Raw genomic sequence first — 25,777 nt, 5'->3', positions numbered from 1 at the left:
AAAAGCTAAAACAAGGAAAATTTGCTACTCAAAAAAGGAGAATAGAAACAGGAGAAGCTGCAGCTGCACAACAGTATGTAGGAAGCACTTGCAATCAATTGTAATATAAGACACCTGCTCTATTAGTCAAAGAAACATCATCTAGTGACACTTACTATATGTAGATACAAACCTCTAAAAGCACATTTGCACAGTACTTATGACACAAAGTATGTTGTACGCACCATATCACTTGTCAATTGATGTTTCCATGAAATTTAGATTAAAAGAAGAGATGGCACAATCAGCCATTCAGAAGTCTGTAAAAAAGAGACCTAGAACAGCACCTGTTACTTCAAGGTACCTGCCTACGTTTGTCACTTTGCTTTAGACAGTTTTCCTGGCTGAAACTTAAAACATTTTCTCTATTATAATGACAAGAATGATTTACACAATGATGAATGCACAATAGATATTATAGCTTAAAGTTTAGCTCACGGTCAACATGACATAATTGATTAATAGTCTGGGATCTCATGCTAATAATTGTTAGGAATACCCTTAGTTCCTCGCTGTTACAGAGAGCAAGCAGCAAATGAACACAGTTGGAAAGCAAGGCTATTTACCTCTGGATCTGACAACACAAACAATGTATTTGAGTGAGTAATTTATTTTTTACAGAATTTGTCAAGTGTGGTTAATCTAATGCAAATTGTGAAATTTGTACACATTTTTTACTTTAACGTGTGTATTTTTGATATTTATGTATTTTTGGCAGATTACATCTACTAATGACCAGTAGTCTTTCACCAATTTTTACTTAATTCAAATTTTCACATTAGCCAACTAATATCCGAGATATTGTTCAGGAATTATATATTTTCTAACCTCAAACAAATGTACACTTTCTCTACTTTATCAAGTTATCAATGCTGCTGACAAACATTAGATCCCTTATTTCAAATACTGTTTGAATTGGTAGACAAATATGCAAAATAGTTAGATTATATTTAGCAATTAAACATATTTAGTATTTAAAACTAAATTGATCAAATATCATATTACAGCAAGTTTGTTGATTGGAGTATGGAAAAGCAAAAGAAAAAATATGCTGCCATATCTATTCAGAGGATTGTCAAAGGTTGGCTAGACAGGAGACGAATACAAAATCTTAAAAACAGAGTAAGTATATAACATGTTGCAAACTTATTCACCTAGTCTCATAAACAATACAAGTCAAGACAACTTCTAATTGTGCCAGAATTTTAATAAAATATTTACTATCCAATAATAATAATACTAATATTAATACTATGAAAAATAATTTAATTTTAAAGCACTTTTACCAAATTATTGAGTTAGAGTGTGAAGTTGTAACTAACCTTTTTAATAAGTAAAGTTAAAAAGTGTGAATAACTCTGCTATTATATTTCAACAAATAGTAAAATGTATGAAAGTGCCTAAAAACTTAAATGGCAGTTATGCAACATAATAATAAATTTTATTTATCATTATCTGGCCATTTTATAAAAAACTTTAATACAGCAACTTGCAAGATATCTAAGAAAGATTAGTTTATTTGTGACTTCTAGCAATAGTTTAACATCAAAACCCTGTATGCTTTTGTAAACACCGTTTTTTTTTCAAAAAATGTTATGTTTAGCTGTCATTTTACATTCAAGTGCAGAATATTTTATCAATATGATGATAATTTGGTGAACTAATAAACTTTTTTGTGTCAAAACAAAATTAATAGAGCGGATTTTTTGAAAAGAATATTATAACTTATTAATAGTGAAGATGTCAAAGTAAAGGCATCATGACAAATCTAATTCGTGTTACTTTGAACTCTATCATATAAAAATAAATATATTTACAAAAGTTTACATCAAAACTCCATGATTATCCTTTTGCTAACAAATATTGATGCGCATGTTTTCTAAAAATAATTTGTTAAAACTAAAACTTTTGATTCAGTTTATAACTGATATAATTAAGCAGCAAATGTTTATTTGTTAATTAATTATAAAAAATTATCAGTAAGAAATAATGAATAATAACTTTTTGTGAACCAGTTTTAAAAGAAAGATAAATGCCTTAGAGTAAAACAATGTAAGATAAAAGGCCTGTTTGGCAAGACAGGCCTACTCGATAACAGCCTATTCGATAACCATTGTATCAGCACGTATAAAGGAATAGTGTAAATAGTGCTACAAAAAGCCTGTATTTGTATAAAATAACTATATGAGTAGGGGAGGCAGGGGGACATTGAGACAAAATTCAGACATTATTCATTCAAATGGGCCATTTCATAGCAATTTATATGTAACTCAAGTAAATTATGAAGTATTATGTTAAGCATCTTTTGTTATAATAGTAATACTATTGGATGAATATTTTACAATTTATCATCATTTTTCTGATATCTTTCTGCTGTCCCAATGCACCCCGATATCGGGGTGCATTGGGACAGCAGCGGGGTGCATTGGGACTATATATTAAACAACTGTAGTAGCACTAAACAACAAATACATTTCTATTTTTTGATATCTTTTTTAAATCGTAAGTTTCTAAAATATTAAAAAACTTTAGTCGTATGAAACAATAAAAACAAGTCTATTTCAAATATTTTAATTCATTTAAAACATAATTTGCATAGGCACAAATATGCCTATGCATTTAGAGTTATATGGTTCGCATCTAAATGGATTGACTTAAATCAACACCAAAGGAAAACTGTTTTGCCAGTCTCTGAATCCCACCGTACTTAGTAGGCGGGGAAGATCATGATAACTTGTGTATCATCAACATCGCATCTTTCATCAACATTTGTAAAGTAAAGCATCGTCCCATGTCTCAGAAGTTGGATATCTCAATCTTTGTCTTTTGTTGATGTTTACTTCTTCAGATCCTTTAGCAGTGAGTTTAGCTGGACTAGAAAGCAGAATGATTAATTTAACGCGATTTTTGTGGTTTCCTTTGCAAGCCGGTATCTTCGGAAACAGGCGAAGCTGCTCTGGTGTAATTGATGTGTCTCGATTAGCTACTCGGCTAGCTGCTGAAGTGGAAAGTATGTTTGGCTTACTAGCTGCCCGTAAAAGCATCGTTTCTGCCGCGCTATTGGATTCAGTCGCTGGAAGTTTTTTGTCAGCTACACTTGCTGCCAAAAAGTCCGATTCTGTAAAAAAATCCAGGCTGTATGGTGAAATTCCAATTGCTCTAAAACCTGCAGCTCTATTTGCAGATATATTCTAGATATTGGTCCTGTTCAATTGCATTCTTTGCTTTGGCAACATGAGGCAAAAGTGTTGACTTCTTGAAGTTAAAGTTGGTAGCTGCTACTCGCAATATAGATTGTTCATCTAACACCAGTGGTTCAGCAGCTGTAATATGCTCATCTCTATGACTAATGCATGTGGTTGGTTTTCGATTGAGAGCCATTATTCTCTGTAATAAAACTTCATAATATATTTTTAAAGCAAATAACAGTTACTGATCCTTGTTACTTATAGCTAAGGCTGACATGGCCTTTAAAAAGTGCACAGTACAGTATTTAAATTTCCTTACAATGTAAATTAGCTATGCAAAATGGCAAGATAGTTCATGGGGTGTATTGGGACACATGGGGTGCATTGGGACATGTCCCAATGCACCCCATGTGTCCCAATATGTGTCCCCATGTGTGCACCCCATGTGTCCCCATGCACTATGGGACAGGGGGGTGCATTGGGAAACATGGGGTGCATTGGGACATGTCCCAATGCACCCCATGTTTCCCAATGCACCCCCCTGTCCCATAGTGCCCCGACAGCAGTCAAAAGATTTAGACTATTTCTATGGAAAAATTTTACAAGCCCAATTTGATATTAATGTTCTGAGCTGAAGTTCAGAACGGTATGTTTTCATAAACTAACAATTTTTACTCTGCTGTATTTGTTTCATGCTTAATTAGCAAAATCAATTCAGCCAAAAAATTTGCTTTTGCTATAGAAAAATGAATAAGTACTCACCAAAATTCTTTCCTTCATGCAAAGTGGGCAAATTTAATCTGGCTGAGCAGTGATGCTAGTTCCCCATTCTGGTGAGTAGAATTACAACTACACAATGTGCTGAAGTTTGAATTTTTGCCCTGTCCCAATGCACCCAGTGTCCCAAAGTGCCCCCGCTTCCCCATGTAGTTGTAACTTTCTGCCTGTTATGCATCTCTTGGCTGACATGTTCAAATAATATCCCTGCCTTGCTTTTGCAAGAACCCATGCCCTTGTTCCTAATAGTAATAAATGATGCAGCCTCATGACACCATATGCTGCCACACCCCACCATGCATTCATTACACATTCTCTCTCATCCTATGATAATACATATATTGTCTCATCTCTGTTTAGGCAATGTCAAAACATGGCACTAACTGGAAGGCATTCTGCAGCGAGTACAAGGCCCTATTAGCTCGAATACAGAGGCGATGTGGAGAGCCAAAGCCAAGTTGTCCCGTGACCTACAAGGATATTGAAAATTTCATGGTTAAAAAAGAAAGTAAGTCAAATTCTAAGGTATTTAGCTAAATAATGTACATGTAAATATATCCAACAATAATTCTTATCGTTATTTAAGTAAATAATCATTTACATACCAATAATAACAAGACATGGTGTTAGTTATTGACCCCTGTTACTGTTCAAGAGTGCTGGACAGTTATAAACTGTCTAAAGAAGGAGTGACTCTTGATTATGGTAAAGCTGTCTGCTCTGTAACCATAATTGTTAAATAAACTTTGCTGCTCTCAAACCACCTTAAACACTCAGTGACAGCTGTTAGACATTTTGTAAAAGTTGTGTTTGGTAGTTGATAGTTATTTGTATTATCAATGTCTTATCAGTGGTGCTGTAAAGTACTGCAGAAACCACACTATATCTGTGGTACAAGGATCAGATACTATCTGCATTACTGTCTTTTAAATGAACGGCTGCTACATAAACTGTGCTCGTGGTTTTCTCCTGTGGAACCAGAATTTCCTTCAGATTGACTGACAACAAGTTGGAAAGTAGGAAAGTTTTTAGTGTGACTCAATAATTTAAATTATACCCGAGCTCCCTTATTGGCTGTTATAATGACTACTTGTTTTATTTAAAAAAGCTCCTGTCTTACTGATTATCTGAGTGCATGTTTTAAGTTTATCTATTTTATCACACACATAGACACGCTATGTGCTTGTTTCAGTAAATGCAAGTACCCCTAATACTATGATTAGATTCATAGTATTGTTGTTTGGGTTCATCACAGCTAGTTATAGATCTATGCAACTGTTTTAAAATGTTCCTGCGCACAAAAATATCTTTAAACTTAGCCTATTCATGAAATTATATTTTTTAGAGTACGAAGGGGTGTTTGATGAGATGAAGGATGATGATCAAACACTCGCGAGAAAACAAATTTTGCCATTCTTTAGGAATTGTGGTCTCTTTCCTCTTGAGAAGGAAGTGAGCTCAGCATTCAGGGCAGTGTTTAAAGGTAAAGCATCAGAAGTTGTCTTTTCTGTGTTCCAATTGTTAATGTTGGTAATGTTGAGCTGCCAAAGGGCGCTACAGATTTAGTTAATGATATCACTACAGAAAAGATAAAACATGTCACCCGGACAAGAAGCAGGAAGCAGAGGGGCACAAAGAAAACTCCCACACAATAAACTGTGTTATATGCATAATTTACATCTATGCAGTAATCCATGAGTTAGAGTGAATAGAAGTTGTTTCCACAATAAAGTAAATTATTATACAAGGTAAAATAATTCTAAAATAAAACACATATCTGAAGTAATTGTTAGTTCACTCAATTATTGATTGTACTCAACAGGTAATGGCTTTGATAAAACATTTTTTTTGTTTTTACACTTCACCAACAAGTTGAAATTCCTTAAAAATACTCTGCTAAATCAAAAAATGAAATAAAAAGAAATTATGGCAAATTGCCAAGAAACTGAACATTCTAACAAGATGGACCTCCAAGGTTGTATCAAACACTGACTAGCTATTTGCTCCCGTACCACCTAGAATGACAATCTAAATAGCATTACTTTACAGGGTGCAGTGTACAGTCAGATGTTGTCTTCCTATTGGATTGTTCAAGAAGTATTGGCAGCGCTGTCTATGGTATGCAGCTGAGCCTTATCAAGGATATCATTGGACACTGTGAAGTATCATATGATAGGGTATGTCTCACAGGAATATATCAACACAGAGTTCAATCACCATAATTTAGGAACAAAATTTTATATAGCACCATATAATATAAAACTTTACGATAAAGTTTGGCATATTGTATACTAGAAATTGATATGATGTGTATATATAATTATGGTAAAATAGAACAAAAGTAAATCTTTCAGATGAAGTTACCCAAATCATACTTGTCAATGTAGAAATTTTTGAAGGTTTATTGCAACAAAATTCACATTACAGTTATTTGGTATCAAAAGGTTCACCATGTCTTACTCTGTTGTGTTGTAGGTGCAAAATATGTGGAAATGTGATTACAAGCTCTTAAAAACTCAAAAACGAACAGTTAATCGCCACCATCACAAAACAGTTGTGAATTGGAATCAGTTTATTTCTCTGACGTAGTCATTACATTTGGTTATTGTTTTGTCACGTGATGTTCTCACGTAAACTAAAAGGCCAATGAAAGGCTCAATATAAAACGTCTCGTAGCATTAGTTAATGACAAACACTTCGGGTTTTCTTATAATCATTTGTAATACTTCATATCAAATATAGATGCTCGCTACTTTACAGTTTTGTTTCGTCTTGGTCTAATCGGCAAGTCGTAATCTGATCATGTGACCCATACTTCCTGCCAATAGCGCGAATATTTTCTGCAGCACTTTTTAATTATCTCAGGTGACCAACAGGCTCGTCTTGTTTATCAGAGTCTCTGATAAACATGACAGATATCTCGTCATTTTATATGCACTCCTTCGAACTAAGGTTAAAAAATTACACAAATTTTCACGGTAGGTTATAAGATATCAGTGCTGAAAGTGACAGCATTACAATGATAATGAAATAGACGCGTAAGGTCCAATAGACATGGCTTTATTAAATGCGAAAAGTAATAGTAAATGTGAAAATATTTCGACGAATGAGGTTGCATGAAAGTGTTAACGGAAGCCATCTCGTTAATTTACATCCCATTTGAGCCGTTTTGGAAAGAGATTCTAATCTACGGCAGTTTCGGGATGGCTGCGATTAACTGTTCGTTTTTGAGCTTTTAAGAGCTGGTAATCACATTTCCATGTATTTGGCACCTACAACGCAGCAGAGTAAAACATGGTGAATCTTTTGATCCCATATAACTGTAATGTAAATTTTGTTGCAAGCCAACCTTAAATATATCTGGCAGTTATGGTGTAAAAAAGTTATTAATATATTAATTTGTAATAAAGTACTGTGTCGCTTGATAAAGTGAGTAACACAAAATGTATGTATAACATAATTATGTTTAATACAAGTAACTTAAGATGTTGTCAAACTATATGTGATACGAAACAGTGTTCAACCACTTGTAATGTAATGGAAAGAACTAAAGGTTACTTTAACTTACTTTCTCTACATGTATACCGTAGGTAAGTAGATCTAAAATAGTTTTTACCAATACATTTTGAAAAACATGCACTTTCGGTTTTTATTATTTTAGAAGCGTAACCCAAGTGGCATTCATAGTGTTTAAACAATTGCCAATAACCAGGTTCAAGTTTCTATTTTTAGCCACGTACCATAGTTCTGCCTTAGAGATGTCCTTCATGCCAATACATTATATTTCATATAGCCGTATTTACAATATCAAAGAATGAGAAACAAGAAGCAATCTAACAGTAGCTTTTAATACAAGACTACTGTTGGAAGTAAAACTAAAAAACCCTTAAAGTCATTGCACCCTAATAAATATGTGTTACTTAGTAACCAGTATAACAAAAATAAAACTGTGTTGAGTTGTTAAAAATCTGGAGTGAAATTTTTTTCCAAAAGGGTTTGTAATAGTTAGGCCTATAGTATGAAGTTATGATAATAATACAATATAATTACATATAAACTATTAAGTATGCTTATATTGTAATATTGTATAATAAGATGTAAAATGCCACGATGCAATTACCATCGAGTTTGGAGTTACCCGTTATGAAGACACATCCATCTTTTTAGATGTGAAAATCATATCGCATATTATGCAGACTTAATTATTATTAAAATAAGATCAAAATTTCTACCATTGTTCTCAGATACGTGTGGCAGTGATCCCTTACAATGATGACGTATTCAGAGTGATTGATTTTGACTCCTACGGCAGCAAAGATGAACTTCTCACTGAATTAGGTTTGTAACAGTATCATGTACAGACCAATCTCTACTCTAACAGTATCATGTACAGACCAATCTCTACTCTAACAGTATCATGTACAGACCAATCTCTACTCATAAAGCTAATATGTTCTGAAATTAGCTTTGTATGTCAGATTTGTATGCTGAAACAAATACTTCTATAAGAATACACTAAATTTCATTCATTTTGTTCTATTGGAAAAAAAATCAAAAGCATAAATACTTCAGAAATTTACACTGTAGCATGAAAACAAAAGCGTTCCATAAAATCACACAAAAAATAATTGTATAAAATAACTAAATTATCAAGGCAAATAATAAATAAAAATAGTTTTAATGTTACGGTACTTTATTTCAGAGACATGACTATAGATAGAAGTTGAGGGTTGGTAATGAGTAGGTTCAGAAGTAGAGATGAAAGTAAATAGAAATACGCGACTTATTTTAACCTAAATTAAGTCTCAACTTAGTTTTTATGTATTTTTGTTAACTGTTTTACATATATCATTCATTTTTTATTTTTTACAGATATTTTGCCTTCTAATTAAAAATTAATCGTTTAAAAACAAAAAATCATGCATTTAAACTTACTGTAGAATCCAACATTTGATCATATTATATCATTATAACATATTATATCTCAGATATTTGTAAATTCATGTTTGGAAATTATAATAAGTTCTACTGTTTGTAATTTTTCAGTATATTATAATAAAGATACTAGGTAGACCACCATTCTGACTGACAATCTATGATGTTACAGGAAAGCTAACATACGAGACGGTTGGCTCATATGGACAGATAACAAGGACAGATATTGCTCTCAGATGTATGACAGAGTTGATAAAGGTAGGGTGGGCTGAATAGTTAGCAGAATTAGTGTGTTGGTGCTGATTGGGTCAAGTTTGATCATGGTTGCATCTAGTAAACAACTTGTATCATAACTGGTGTGCTGGGAGTCCAGTGCACCATGAGAGATCATCATGTGTAATCAGTCTGTGCACAATTAATCCATGATGCTGTACGATGGTCCAGATTTACTTGGCCGCAAAATGGAATATTGTACTTAGATTCTAGTGAGCGGAAATACTTTTTCCTAATGCCCTTAGTGTGGCTCTGGAAAGATCGACAAACATACATGGCTAATATTATAGTAAAGACTTCATAGGTTACATATGGGTGTAAATGTTGTTTCCAAGATGCATTTATAAATTGATTATTATATAGTTGCAGCTATAAAATCCCATTCCTCATCTCCTCACTTAAAAAGCATTTACGAGAAACAAATTTCAAGTGCAGCTGTAATTTATCGCTCATTAAATCTTTGAATATAACAGTTTGAATATAAGCAGTTTCGCGACACAGAGAGCGCAAAAACCCTCTATAAAAATCCTTATTTACTGAAAGTGCGCTTTTTTCAGCCAATGGACCAATGAAAAATAATTGAGTAATTGTTAGTAATTATATTTTGTTGATCTGTTGGTACCAGAATGAAATAACTTTCTTTGAGGATATTTTGGCTCAGTGATGATCAATTTTAAAATTATTGGATGTACTATTCGATGTGCAATCGTAAAAGCCCTAGTTTAATACTCCTTTACTATAGTCGTTCAATGACAAGTCCTCCTACCTATGCTATAGTTATAGAGCTGCATACTTAGTAAGATACAAATAAATGCTTGGTTTTTAGAAAGCTAACACTGTGAATGATCATATTCGTGATGGAGCGCAAGTACCCAAGATTTGCTTTGCATTCACTGATGGGAAGTGTTACCATACACAACTGACTAATCGGTGGTCAGAATTTGCTAAAGATTCATTAAATGTAAGTTTGTTATTTAATTCCATAAATTTATAAAGTTGTAGCAGAGCGTGGCCAACCATAGCTTTTTAACGCGAGCATCTTTTTTTACTTTTATATATCAAAGTAGTAAATAAAGCTTTAACTAAATAAAAGTCATGAAGATCTTTTTAGTATCTTAACAGCAGAGGTCAAGGCGCTTCCTTCCACTGGCCTTCCTTTTATTGATATATTAGTATTCAACTTCCAGTTACTTGCAATAAGAGAAGTTCTCAAACGCTACTTAGTCAAACACATTTTATGCTTCAATAAGTAATGTTGAAACATAATTGCTTATTATTGCAAGTATTAATAATAGTTAATACTTATTACTAATTATTTGCTTATAGAGCCATTTAGGGGTTTTCTATGGAACTATTATTATAACTTACGGGTCTATGTTACTTTAAAACTCTATTAAGTAATACAACGAAAAATTAGTAAACAAGTCTGCTTTTAGGATCAAACTTTTTTCCTACAAATACAAAAACTCAGAATTTAATTTTGTGTATGAGCTGAATGCATAAATTCAATTTGTAATTCTTTAATTTAATCTTATTTGAGTTATTTATCTTTCACAAAAAATGGTTTTTTCATCTCTTAAAAATATGAACCTTTAGTATATCTATGTTCCAGGTGACCATGTTTGCTGTGACTTGCTCTGATGAAGAAATAGATCAACGATATCTTCTAGACATAGCCTCAGCTGAAGATAAAGTTCTGAAGCTATCTGAGTACAAAACATTGGGAACTATCAAGTCAGCTATCCAGGGACAGATGTGCCTTAGTAAGTGAATTGTTTTGTAATAATTGGGAACACCATAAGTTTTTTTTCCTTTGCACAGTACTTGTTTTAGTGTAAATCATTCTGCTTTAACAGGTAACCAGAAATCTAAATTTCACTATCGATACTGTATTAAAATTAAAAAAAATTAGTTTTGCTATTTTTTAGACGTGCTCAAATAACCTTGTACAATATCACCAATCCAGCTATAGATTAACAGTAGACTATATTTCAAGTGTTAAAAATGATTGATTTGGCCACATGTTTAATAATAAGACACTAAAACATTTCTATTCTGTGAGTCTGTGACAGCTGGGGGCGAGTTGTAACAGTCCTTAATAATATTACCTCAACAGGCTATATTTGATGTAGCTACTCACATTTTTATACTTTTTAGCACTTTCTCTGTATAATGATGATATCAGAAGTGGTGGAAGCACTGACTTTTTATCATTTTAAACTTACTATTAGCTTATTGAGGTAATTAAATGAAAAGCAGAAAACAAACAGATCATCTTTGCTTGTAGAGAGTTGTCCACTCTGTCACTATGCACAAAAATCATCAAAGAATGGCATGATATGCAGTGATGAGAGGCGAGGTTTATTCAAACATGAGGTGAGAATTAGCTTTAGAAGTACTTAATGTTGACATGTTGTCAGATTGTATTATTGTCTTTTGTTAGTTCTCCCTAGAATACTACATATAAATGTTTCTATAACTTACTTACGGACTTTGCGAGTTGAAGTGTTTTATTGTACAATATGAGAATATTATCTACATAAGAACAAAATAAAGATTTAAAATATGTGAAGTTCAGCCTGTGATAATGCATTGAACATTTGAGAATTTGTGAAAGTGCATGACAGTTAGTGTAATTCCAATGAATTACAAATATTCCGCCACTGTGATAGTCTGCAAGAATTTTCAATGATCTGAGACATTATGATGTGTCTGTTATCATCTGTGACAGTCTTAGATTTTCATCAAAGTTTGTAATGTATGATCATTTTTAATAGCCTGTGGTGAAGTATATTAGCCTGTAATAACCTGAGAGACTGTAAAAGTCTATCATCCTATATGAGGTTCCTTGAACATCTTCAATCAACATCATAACCTATAACTAGAAAATTTTAAATATATGCGAATAAACAGATATCAAACCATATAAAATATAATGAGCACCATCTACCTAAATTCTAAGTTGATTGTCAGAAACTAGTACGAGATGCTGTTAAAGGTACTGGAACTCATATGGATGGTTTACTGTCCCTCTGCAACTGGCCTAAAGAAATATCGGGATAGCCTGTGGATGGCTCCTCAAGTGGAAGGAACTGAGTCTATCAAGTTATCTCGTAAGTTCACAGGGACATCTACAAATATTTCATTAAATACCTTGGGTAGTTTAAATATGTGAACATGCTTTTAGTTTTTTGGGAGTTTTGTTGGTCTATTGAACTGCAGCCTGAGTGAAAAAGTACTTAGAATTCCTCAGCTCAATTAAAACGAAAATTATTAACCATTTAGTAGTTTCAACTATCAGGTAGCTTTGTTTTGGGCAGTTAGCCAACATTTTCAGGAAAGTTAAACAGAAGGCTATGTAACTGTCTTTCCTTGCGAGTGGCTTACACATTTGTAGCATTTATGAAAAAGATAAATAGTCTTCATTTTTGTAAAAGACTCCTAATATAACACAAATAAGGCATTATATCTGTTGATGCCGTAACCTTCTACCAACATGGCTTCTGAATGCTGCATCATTACATCTACTTGTTCAATACTTCCGCATTCCATAACATATTTATATCTAGAAGAATGAGCTTCAAGTAATGTTAATATAACCTATTACAGCATTTGTTGATAACAGATTTAGAAAGCAACCTTTAATATTATAAACAGTATTTAACTGTTTACTGTATCTTGTATTTTACGTAAAAATTTTAAAAATGTTATATTGTTAAACTGATCTAGCAATAGTTAGATAAGACATAACATGATAGTCTTTCTTTTCTGACAAAGCAACTTGTAATGTGGAACATTTGCTCTTATTTCAGTTTTTTTGAGGTGAATAATTGCTGCCGATGTATATGTAGTGCGCTTGTGATTTGAAACGCATCGAATGTCATGCCTTCTGTGCTCTCAGGTTACCACCCGGTGGGAACGGATTATCGAACTTGCCTCAGGAAAGCCGTAGAGGAAAGAATAGAGAAAACAGGAAAAGTTATATTGCCAACTGAGACAGGAGTGAGAGTGAGAGAGATATCAGATGCGAACATAGCCATGGACTTCATTGATCAGCTCTGCGTTAGCAAGCTGAGTTCTCTAGGACTTGTTGAACGAGTCGGGCTCAATGTGACCGTGCCCGCAAAATATGCTTAGCTGAGGTTTTTAGCTGAGGTTTTAGATTTTCTAGGTTTTTATGTAAGACATTACATAAATAAAAAAGACTTTTGACTAGATTAATGTAAAATTGTGCCTTTCCGCTTTAGTCATATGATGGCATCACAGACAAAAAGAACACAAATGCTTCAATTACTTGTTAGTATAATCATTATTAGAATTAATATATTTTTAAAACTGTTAGATGAAGTTATATTAAAATTAAGCATGTTCTATAAGTTCCAATAGATACAGTCAACTTCTGGTTCAAACACATTCATGAGTCTTTTAATGAAATGTGTCAGCCTAAAATGAAAAGCCCATCATCAGCATCGTATGATTCAAACATTTATTAATAGGAACGTAGGCATTAAGAAAAACTATAAGCTTACAGTTTTGTAGTCACCTACTAGTATATATTCCTGACATATTTGTAACTTTTTTAAGAGAGACTATTTTTTACACTTCAATATTCTATAACTCTTTCTTGCATTGCTTCTTTTTTTCCAACTTAATTTTCTTGCGCAATACGACACTATCATATGAAATAATTGAAATATTTCTAACATTTTATGAGCTTTATTTAAAGTTGTCTCACTTTTGCTATCACGGAATCCTATTTTTCACTTTTTTGCGGTGCTATCTATCTCAGTCTTGATGCTTCTAAACTATTTTGTGTTTATAAAGTGTATGCAATAGTATGAATATACTATAATATAAAGTGAACAGGCGTAATTAAACACTCTTGTATTTTCAACAGATGTTAATATTGCACTACAGTACTTTTGTTCAAAGCATAGAAATGGAAATAATTGTTTGCTATGCCATTATATTTTACTTGTGCCCTCAGCAGTCTCCTGCGTCATGAGAGACTGTCATGTGCAATCAGATACCCATACTTATTTCATTACAGAGCAAGGTTTCTTAGTTGTCTAGTGGTAGCGTGTTTGACTTTTGGATCTGAAGCCTTGGGTTTGATTCCTGGATGAGGTAATTTTTTATGAAGAAAGCATACAGACTGTCGCTGCTGTTATTACAGTAAAAATAACAAATCAGATGTGACAGGATAACACTGATCATAAGTACCAGCATTATTCAAACATATTTGTGACCCGCAGACTCTTCATAGTGCTGTTGACTTGCAGAATTGAGGTTGTACAATGAAAACAGCTAAATACCAAATCATTTAAATACCATAGTTACTAGCTTAACACAAACTAATACATTTGGTTTATTAAAATTAATAATAATTATACACAATTAATGGACTAATATAATAACAACCCGATTATACACAATATACTTGTACATTTGCATCTTTATAAACCTGATTAGGAGCAAATTCTTGTCAAATATATTATATAGAGTGTAGGAGATGATTAATGAAAGGATGGCACCTGATAGCACCTGCTAAGCGTGTCAGTGTTGGATGGTATAAAAAACTATAAAGCCAAGCGATAATATTAAAAATCTTGTAAAGTTTTGGCTGTGAAGGTTAAACAAAACTTTTTTTTCAGTCACAGCACACGTTTGATAAATTTTTTTTGTCAAAATGAGAATGCAGTAAGTTAGAATTGACTAGGTTGCAGACTATTTGCTAAAAGAATCAAGATGTTTCGGGATTTTTGTCACTGATTTTCCAGCTTTGACATTTGGGAATAGATCTTACTTCTCACAGCTTTTTATGAAGCATAACCTTTTCTTGAAAATACAGAGAAAGGCTGATTACACCTCATCATGTCTTGTCAATGTGTGTAAATATTAGTTATATATTATATTTAATTATTCATTTATTAGGGTACTTTCAAAGTCAGCATTGATCACAATGTGTCACGTATAGTCTAGGATACTAGAGATGACCTGGCAGCACTCTGATTATGTACCTGTATATGAGAATATCTAACACCTGTGTATTATATATATGTATGGGACAGCAATTCACTAAGTAGGAATAGTAACAACTCCGTGTAGCATCAATAATATAATATATTTGGCTCTGCATTGCAGTCCCATTGAGATAACATTTATAAATAAATAAATAAATAGATGAAATTAAGAAGAACAACCAAAACATGACAATAGAGTTTGTCTCATGTTATGTTTCTTAAGAATACTGGCAGTGTCATCTGATGATAAAGGCAGCAAATCCTCAATCATTGTCCACTCACTGTCCACGTTTGTTTCGGTTTCATCATCACATACAATTGCATAGCCTCTCGGTTCCATTTTAGCGTCACTTGCAATACTTTGACCATTCTCATCCTTAATTCCCTCAGCAAATGCCTTCACGGTTTTCGCGGGACTTCCTGTTTTTCTTCCATTGTCAGTTTTCGTATCACCAGAATAATTGCTAACTGCATGTGAATTTGCACGGTGGTTATACACTTCTAATGCTGTCATACCCATAACTGGCTTCATCATAGCTCTTCCTGCAAGCAATATTACAATGATTTAGTTACTTTTAACCTATGAGAAAGACATCACAACATTGTTTCAAAACTACAGTATAGCATGTAGCCATGTAGCCATCCGTCACAGCTTTTTATCTGTTGAATTGCTTTGAATGATTTGTTTCAAATATTCGAATAGTCAAATATTCAAATCACCATGATTTGAGATGATTTGAGAGCAGCTCTGGCTATTGTCAGCCTTGGCTGGTGAGTAAGGTTAAGATAAATCAAATATTATATAATTTATATATATATAATTTATATTTATATTAATATATTATATATAAATATAATATCAAATATTATTAGTTGTGAAGATTAGTCTTCTTAATCACATATTTCTTACTAGCTACAAACTATCAAACCACCGAACCACCGAACTATCCAACTACCGAACTATCGAACTATCAAACCACCGCACTACCAAGCTATCGAACTATTAAACTATCGAACTATTAAACTATCGAACCACCGAACTACCGAACTACCATATTATTGCTATATATAACTTCTAAGTATTTTTAATTAACTAATATAAGGTATGATCAAACTAATGCTTGTAAATTCTAGCATTTTAAACATACTGTACTTACACTTAGTGTACGTGACACATTAACTCCAATTAAATGCATAAACACATTATTGGTATCTTACACTGAAACTCAATGCTCTGCATGATGGAGTAACTGTTTAGTTCTCTTGGTCAAGTAGAATAGGAGGCTGTTGTATGTATGATCATGGAGAGTGTATAAATCAATAACCAATTTTCATATATATCTAACATTTTACAAGCCAGGAGACGCATATGCAACGTATAACGTATGGATGAGCATCTATCTGCATGCATGTATGCTTGCCTGTCTGCATGATTTTAAGTTTACAATTACATGACTTTCATGGAAGTATTTCTCATTGAAAGTTTAGTAGATCTCATTAAGATGTTAAGAATGTTTTGCTAAACGTAAGACTTTGTCTCCAGATATATTCAAATTGTTAGTGATTGTAGTGACTGTGTTTATGCTGTGCTGCTATAGGATAATTCTTAAACTTTTTAACAATTTATATTTCTGAGATGATAATTTTAAGTCTCAGAGGCTTTTTAACTACAGCTTTTAGCAAAACTATCGGGTTATATTATTTTTTATTATTCGTTAACAACTAGAGAAGACAACTACCGACTATCGCAGTGGCCTATCGAGCTATCGCGCAGCCGCAGTAGCCTCCCATCAAAGCTATTTATTTGTTGAATTGCCATACTATGTTATGCTATTACGTTGACAGTCTCGTCATGCTGTGAGAGACCATCATGCATAATAAGTATGTGTATAATTATTCTCAGAATTGGATAGGTGTTAGAGTAATGTTGTGGTAGCCTGTGTAACTGAAAATATGAATATCCTGCTGTGGTTCTAGGATCAATTTAAACCCTGTGCAATTTTTTTTTTGTAACGCACTTACTGTGGGTTCAGACAAACAAATGGAGGACAGACTCAGTTTTTCTTATAGTAAATATTCTAGCATACTATACAATATACTATACAATTATACAACGCTATAATCCATTATATCACACTATCACACTGAATGTAAATGCATATATTATATTAAGTTATGAATTATATATAACTTTTTCAATGAAAACATGCATTATGCTTTTTTATTGAACATTGTAGTATGTTATGGGATACCTTATTGCAGCTGTTAACTGTACCTTTATTATTAGTAAAAAAAACTATTTTATAATAATATATTCTTTATAAAAACCTGGAACAAATGTTAATTATTAGTGCTGCAACAATTAATTATTAACAGAACCTCAGATTTCTGTTAATGTTTAGTCTTTTTATATTTTACATAATTCTTTGATTGTATTTTATTATTTGATTGTTTTTTTTTAGTTTACAACCTAAAATGTTACGAAAAGCTGAAAATTTAAATTTAGTGACCTGTTAAAAATTATTATCAAACATATCAACCCGTTTTATTTTCTTACTCTCAGACTATAACAAATTTAGTAGGAATCTCAATATTAATTTTTACTTCATGAAAATATAAAAACTCTGTACGACTTCTACTCACTGAATACATCCTCTTCTTGAACCTTTTCATCTTTAATAACTTCCTGTTTTGAATTGCGTATTTCATGTCTCAGAGACTTCCTTAACTGAACTTTCCTTGAGTTTTTCTGTACAGTTTTTATAAATTGATCAACAGCTCCATATATCTTATCTGCTGCATACCTGCAATAATAACATTTTATATGTCTGTTATATGGGTGTTGTCTGCCCATGTAAAATATATACTCACCACTGACACAATTGACTTATAGGGAGGATACTAGGAGAACAGCTACACAGCAATGATAAGACAACTACATTTATGCTTCATGTTCCCATTACATAACCCTGTTATACTTTGTGTCATGACATCACGTAGTGCATAGCATCAAATCCAGTTAGATATTTAATAAAACTAATATGGCTTCATCTAAGATCAATCAGCTAAGTTAGTTTTAGTTATTAAGGTTTACAAAGATTATTTAGAAATCAGAACCAGAATTAGCATCTATTTTAGAGTTGAATGTCTATGTTATGAGTACTCACCAAAGTGTGATATAGAGAAGAGTGTATGGAAGGATGACACACATCAGCAAGTCTAGCACCAGACTCAACACTGTTGTTACCACTACTTGTAGCATCTTCAGAGCAAACATGAGCAGCAAAGGAGAGACAGCGAAGACAGCAACATTAAAACGCATCTTGCTCGTTTGAAATTCACACAACTATCAGAACTGATTGTTGGAGTTACGTTACGACATCATAGCCCATTGTTAAAAAAGCTTTTGCTAGCTGTGGCTGCCATAGAATTCTACTTGTACTAGTAGATATGTTGAAACATTTGCTTGGCTCTATGTCATGTTATTGCATGTTGGTTTATGTAGTGTAATCAGAGCTGTATTGGTAAGTACTTTTGCATAGCTCGAATCCATTCCAACGGATCAAATATTAGAAGCTACTAAAGAAATTTTATGCTCCGCACTACTAATTGAAAACAGGTGAGTCTACGCCACAAATCGCCAGTCAGGTGCAAGAATGGCTTTATGAACTTTTTGCCAAAATTGATTGGTTAATTGATTTAAAAGAAATTGATGTTGTTTTGTCGGTACTATTTTGATCAACTCAAAAAACCATTGGTTTTGTACCCGAATCCGCTAACCAAATCTTGCAAGAAAATCTTTTTCTACAAATTGATACTAATAATGACTAGATAACGTTGACTATACATGACTTTTTATGGATGCAGTTGGTTTCACCGAATATTCGAACATTCTTTTCAATAATTCGGCTTGCTTATTTTTTTGTAACTAGTTTCCGGTGTGAGTAGCAACTGAGAACTTTGTTGATACAAAGGCTTCGATGAAATAAGTTAACTCAACAACCTAATTACTGTAGACTCGGTACTCAGATGTTAACACAGCATTTAGAGGAAACTCATAGGACAAATTTGTAATTAACTTTATTTGAGACATTTGAGAAACCTACAATAATATATCTGTAGCTAGATTAAAAATTTTATTTTAGCAATCATGATCTAATACAAAATAAAATATATGTCAATACAGTCGTGTAGAACTAGACTAAAGCTGATGTGAATATAAAAGATAAAGAAAGACTGTCTCACTATATACATCATTTTAAGCAAGTCTAAGCAGATCTTTCTCTTCTAAGCGTTTTAATAGCAATAAAGTTTTGTCAATTTTAATCTTGAAGCGTCTTAGCAGTCAGGTCACCTTAAAAATCAGAAACAACTGCAAACGATAGGATGATACTTATACTTTCTGATATAATCAACTAAATTTCGGTGTAACTACATCTTTAACATAAACTAATACATTTGTTTCATTACAATAAATATTAATTATGTACAGTTAATAGACTAATATAATAACAACCCGATTATACATAATATACATGTACTTTTTTGTCTTTATTAACCTGATGAAGAGAAATTTCTTATAAGTTATATTATATAGAGCGTAGGAGATAATCAATTAAAAGATGACACCTGATAGCACCTGCTAAGCTTGTCAGTATTAGATGGTATTAGAAACTATGAAAACAAGCAATAATGTTAAAGATCTTGCAAAGTTTTGGTTGTGGAAGTAAAACAAAACTTATTTTTAGTCACAACACACTTATGAAAAGTTTTTTTGTCAAAATGAGAATGCAATGAGCTAGAATTGAGTAATTTTATCTTTTGTATTAAAGAGATGCAGGTAGTTTAGATTTGGAAAGTTAGCTAACTTCGGAAAGTTATAGCCTAAAAATTGAAACCTGACATAATAATTAAAACGTTCACTCATAACTAATTTTGATTTAATGCTAAAAATGATACAGATAAAGAAATGAAATTACCAAGTTGATTTATTTGCCTGATGAGATGCGAATGAAAGAGCGAATGAAAGAAGTATCCTACATGTAGTATAGAACATTGACGAAAACAAAAAATATGAACTGTATTTAGAGCCATTCTACAACCCGCTCTTACTGTATAGTATAGATATATATGATTATAAATGGCTAGTCTATATCAATCTACTTACTAACTATTGACTAATGATACGAATGATCTCCCTGATTCAGGTAACTGCACTAACAGCTACGGAGTAACATCAGCTAGTAATTTCCCTGACATTATATGATAATATTTGAACATGGCTTGAGCACACAGAATAGTGCTGTACTTGATAGCTGTGAATATACATCAGGGTGGCGGTTGCCTGCCCATGATCAGCTGGTAATATCCTTTTTAAAAAGAGGATAACTCCAGACCTAGTTATATAGTGACCTGTAAAAACCGATGTTTTGTAATAATTCAGATTCTTCAAAACTTGTATAAGAAAACATTGTTGGTTAAAAAGTTTGTAAGCTGGAAAGTTGTCAAACATGACAAATCATTTAGCAATATTTGACTGACCACAGCGCAATGGTTTCTGTGTTTTAGCATATTAATTAAAGTGGCTCTCACACATTCTTTCAACTCATGGATATTTCACGGAAAGTTTTACAATTGTTGAAAGTTTCTAACTTTAAATTTTGTCAATGCAAATGTATTAGTCTTCGTTCTGTTAAATGCAGACATACAAAAGTATTCCTAGCAATTTAAACTATATGTACATCAGTGGGTCTCAAGTAGGTTGAGAGATGGAGAGGAAGGGAATGAGTTCTTTTGACTTTTGGTGGAGGAAATGTGAGAAGTGAATTTCAAGATGAGCAGCTGCAAATATCAGATCAAAATTTTTGTATTTAAACGTAATTGGGTGGTTAAAAAGCTGCCATAGTAAAAGGAACATAAAACGCAGCTTGTCATAAGATATTGAAAACTTGCAGACCAGTTGCGAGAAAATAAAGATATTTCGAGATTTTTTAGTTTGACAAATATGATGATGAAGTAACCGCTTTTTTAGTTTTAAACATTTAAAACAGATATTTTCTTCTGACAGCGTTTTATGATGCGTGACCTCTTGTTTATAGAAAGAGAGAAAGGCTTATTATAACATATCATCATGTCTTGTCAATGTATGTAGATATTAGTTATATATTATATTTAGTTATTCATTTATTATGCCACCTCCAAAGTCAGCATTGATCAGCATTGTGTCATGTATAATCTAGGATACTAGAGATCACCTGGCAGCACTCTGATTATGTACCTGTATATGAATATATCTAACAACTGTGTATTATATATATGTATGTGGCAGCAATTCACTATACTATGAACAGTAATAGTTTTATGTAGCTACAATAATATAACATATTTGGCTCTGCATTGCAGTCCCATTAAAATAAAATTCATAAATAAATAGATGAAATTAAGAAGAACAACCAAAACATGACAATAGAGTTTGCATCGCATTACGTTTTTTAGGAATACTGACAGTGTCATCCGATGATAAAGGCAACACATCCTCAATGATTGTCCACTCACTGTCCATGTTTGTTTTGGTTTCATCATCACATACAATTGCACAGCCTCTCAGTTCCAATTTAGCGTCACTTGCAATACTCTGACTATCCTCATCATTAAATTCCTCAGCAAAATCATTCACGATATTCATGGAACTTTGTGCCTCATTTTCATAGTCAGTTTTCATATCACCAGAATAATTGCTAACTGAATGTGAATGTGCACGGTGGTTATACACTTCTAATGCTGTCATACCCATGACTGGCTTCATCATAGCTCTTCCTGCAAACAACAATATTACAATGATTTAGTGATCTTTAACTTTTGAAAAATTATGCCAAAGCATTGTTTCAAAACTACAGTATAGCGTGTAGTCATGTAGCCATTAGGGATGGCATTTGTAGTTTGGAAAAGTGTGATTGACTATCGTTAAAGTTGCCAAGTTACAATAGCCAGGTCCAGCAGCCTTTTCTGCTTAAGCACGGGTGCCGGCGGAAACGCTGTCCACCGCGGGCCTAACCTTTGCAAATCTAGCGGGTAAACGGTCTTTCACCTTGGCCATTTCAGCTAAGATGCCTTCTGATGGCGACTGAGCCTTCATACTCCTCACTCAACTCCATTTCCTCCTCTAAATCTCTAATCTGCTACTCAAACTTGCGTTGTAACATCTCTCTCCTTAGCCTAATATTTTTTCTTTTTTCTCAATTTTTTTCTCATCCAAAAAGATGTCGCTTTCTATTTTGTCTAAAAACTTATTAACTTTGTTCAATATAGAGACTTCCTGGACTTTTCCACTGTTCTTTACTACACCGGCATAACTAGCACCAGATCGAGAAATTGATTCACTAGCTGACATTACGTCTAATTCTCTTTCAGCTTGATCCTTAAGACCAGACGCAATCGGTTTGGGTGTTAATAAACACTTAGGTTCCATATCTTCCTTCAAGTTTATTTTAAAAGTGCCAGGAGTTTTGCCTAAACCCTGAAAAACGTCAGGAAACTCCCTTACATGGTAAAAATTAGCTTTGCACATACTAGTAATGTCAAGCAATTTTAGCTGATGTAACTCATGTAATCGTAAAAGATTTTTCCTAGAACCTGTTAAAACATACACGGAAGTTTCGACCGACCTAAAAGTGCTTCTAATTTCAACATTACAAATTCTAGCTACAGATAGAGAAGATTCATCTGCACTATATATACTACGTTCAGGTTTACTCAAACTCAGACCAAGTATTTTACTAGTCTCTCCTGTTACCATAGAAACTTCTCCTCCTGTATCAACTGTAAACTCAACGTTTTTCCCATTTAATGTTATTGCTTATTTAATGTCACTACTACATACTGCCCATCTTTATTGCTCTTTGTGAATAATGTCACTACTACATGTACATAGCCCATCTTTATTGCTCTTTGTGAATAATGTCACTACTACATACTGCCCATCTTTATTGCTCTTTGTGAATAATGTCACTACTACATGTACATAGCCCATCTTTATTGCTCTTTGTGAATCTCACTCTATGTGGACTCTTTCTAAAACTCCTACTTTGTCTACTAGACTTGTACCTATGCCTTGTCACTTTCAGTATTACCCATACGCAATAAAGTAAGCTCACACACAACCTTAAACTCACTAAGCCAAGACTTAAAAAAACTAGAGACATTTCCACTATTTAGTCTCAACCTAGAAAAAGCACTTACATCTAGCTGTCTAGCAGCCATATTCACACACAACTACAACAACAACCACTTTTACCAGAACTAACAATAATTATTATTAACTCAAGGAACCACTATAGAACTGCTACGATAATGCTACTCCACTACCAATACAACGTGACAACACAAATCTATAAGTAGCAATCACTTACCCAAAAAACGCTACGACACACAATAGCGTTACTAATTAATATTACCAACCCTCAATGATATAATAGAATGACACAGTATAATAACACCTCTCAAATAATTAATGTAACAACACAGTATCCTGCCTACGACGCCATGTTAAATAACGTGCAAGTACATACCTTGATACAACACTGTAGATTGAGCTCATCCGTGAGTTGCCGTATAGCTTATATGTCATAGCACCGAAAAACCAATAAAGCCGTGAATCCTATACTGTTAATCTGATAGCTTTAATACCATTGCAATAGGACCACTCGCCTTGACTCCTAGTAGCATCTCACCATTGCTGTAGACATCGTTAGGCTACCTAAGACCTCAAACATGATTACACACCATTTACTTCATAAAAATATAAAAACCCAGTAAGACTTCTACTCACTGGATACATCCTCTTCCTGAATCTTTTCCTCTTTAATAACTTCCTGTTCTGAATTGCGTATTTCAAGTCTCAGAGACTTTCTTAACTGAACTTTCCTTGAGTTTTTCTGTACAATTTTTATAAATTGATCAACAGCTCCATATATCTTATCTGTTGCATACCTGCAATAATAACATTTTATATGTCTTTTATATGGGTGTTGTCCGCCCATGTAAAATATATACTCACCACTGACACAATTGACTTATAGGAGGGCTAGCTGCATTACCCGTGTTCGGGAACAGATTTACGTAAAGCAATAGTTTTATTGAGAGTTGTCTTTCATATTGTAAAACAACTCTAAATATGCAATCTACTGCTGATCAGACTGCATACACATATGCAGTCATACATGTCAATAATGTTGGGGAGACCAATGGAAATATGCAATGTGTTTTACAGCTAGTCTACAATGCATCAGTCTCGAACCACTCAAATCGGAGTTGTCCTAATTTTGTACACAGAACTGATAATGAAATTGACATTGCTACGCAAACTGAAGTTCTTCAAACTGGCAGTATTGAAAATTTTTTATATTTTAAGAAATTCTAGAAAATATTTTGCTATTGCACTGTTAAGCTATCGCCAGCATTTATTGAATTGAGATTTCTGCATGCTTAAAACACTAATCATGACTCACCAGTTCTTCGTCTATAGCCTGTGTTTTGACATGTTATATACAAACTGTGCAGCAGTAATGTGGTTGTGTTGATAAAATTTATTATCAATAAAGTCTACTATATAAACTACATATATGGCCTCTTGCCTTTCCAACATAAGGCATTACATTTGGAGCATTTTTGGACATTCGTCCCATAGAAAAATTCGGCCCTATACTGTGTTGAAGGAGTGTAGTCAAGTGCAAAGTTTTCTGCCCATATGCGGCGCCTGGTAGCAGCTGCTGTAGTTAGTGCATCTCGCTGTTGTCGCCGTTACATCTGCTCTGAAAATTCAGTTCGCCGAGCAGCTGTTGTAGCTAGTGCATCATGTTCTCCATGCACGTCTGGCTGCTGTAGCGGCTGCTCTGAGCCGTTTGAGTCGCTGCTGGGTCAGCTCAGCAGGTCGGCTCTGCAGTTTCTGCACTTCTAGCAGATGCAGTAGCTATTCTGTTTTGTTGTAGGCGTAGCTGTGTTTGCTCTGCAGTTTATGCTCGTCTAGCTGCTGCTTTGCGAATTTGGTCTCTTTCTCTACGGGAATCAATCTGTTCTTGCGTTTGGGCAATAGGCTTTTTGGGAGGCATTGTACTGCTTCAAGCATTTCTAAAATTGAATGAGATGGTGTGCTTTTTTGTAATATACGCTGCTCGCTTTCTTCTCACCATTGCCCATCGCAAAAAAGCTCGGAGTGCCCGTGCAAGTTCTGTAGTAACTGTAGTTCTGTAGTACTCGTAGCTGGAAAAAAACGTAAAAATAACTCGGCTGCGGAAGGAAATGAACATGTTTACTATCACAAACAGTGGCAAATCCAATGTTTGCAACCCTTTCACTGAAGTAAACTCATTTATTCGTTTTCTATGGTCGACCGCCGTAGACACATTTTTGCGACTTTCCCAGCAATTGCTAGTAACTGAATTTTATTATTCGTTGATAACATAACCAACGATCTTTAAGACTTTGGTTATAGCAACAGGTAGTGACAGTGTTGTCCAAAGAGTTCTCTATAAAATTAGCCTAAAA

General features: G+C 33.5%; 1 protein-coding gene across 1 annotated transcript; it reads left to right on the top strand.

Moving 5' to 3' along the window:
* The first annotated feature begins 274 nt into the window (after positions 1-274).
* On the top strand, positions 275-13,349 carry LOC137405024 (uncharacterized). The gene is made up of 12 exons (XM_068091249.1): positions 275-339; positions 1,047-1,161; positions 4,365-4,512; positions 5,350-5,487; positions 6,054-6,181; positions 8,249-8,342; positions 9,112-9,197; positions 10,039-10,173; positions 10,825-10,979; positions 11,504-11,588; positions 12,211-12,325; positions 13,114-13,349. Exons 1-12 carry the CDS (start codon positions 275-277, stop codon positions 13,347-13,349), a joined length of 1,500 nt encoding a protein of 499 aa, XP_067947350.1.
* The last annotated feature ends 12,428 nt before the right edge of the window (positions 13,350-25,777 follow it).

Source organism: Watersipora subatra, chromosome 9, assembly GCF_963576615.1.
Source record: "Watersipora subatra chromosome 9, tzWatSuba1.1, whole genome shotgun sequence".
Lineage (NCBI taxonomy): Eukaryota > Metazoa > Bryozoa > Gymnolaemata > Cheilostomatida > Watersiporidae > Watersipora > Watersipora subatra.
This window is presented reverse-complemented; position numbering and strand designations above follow the sequence as displayed.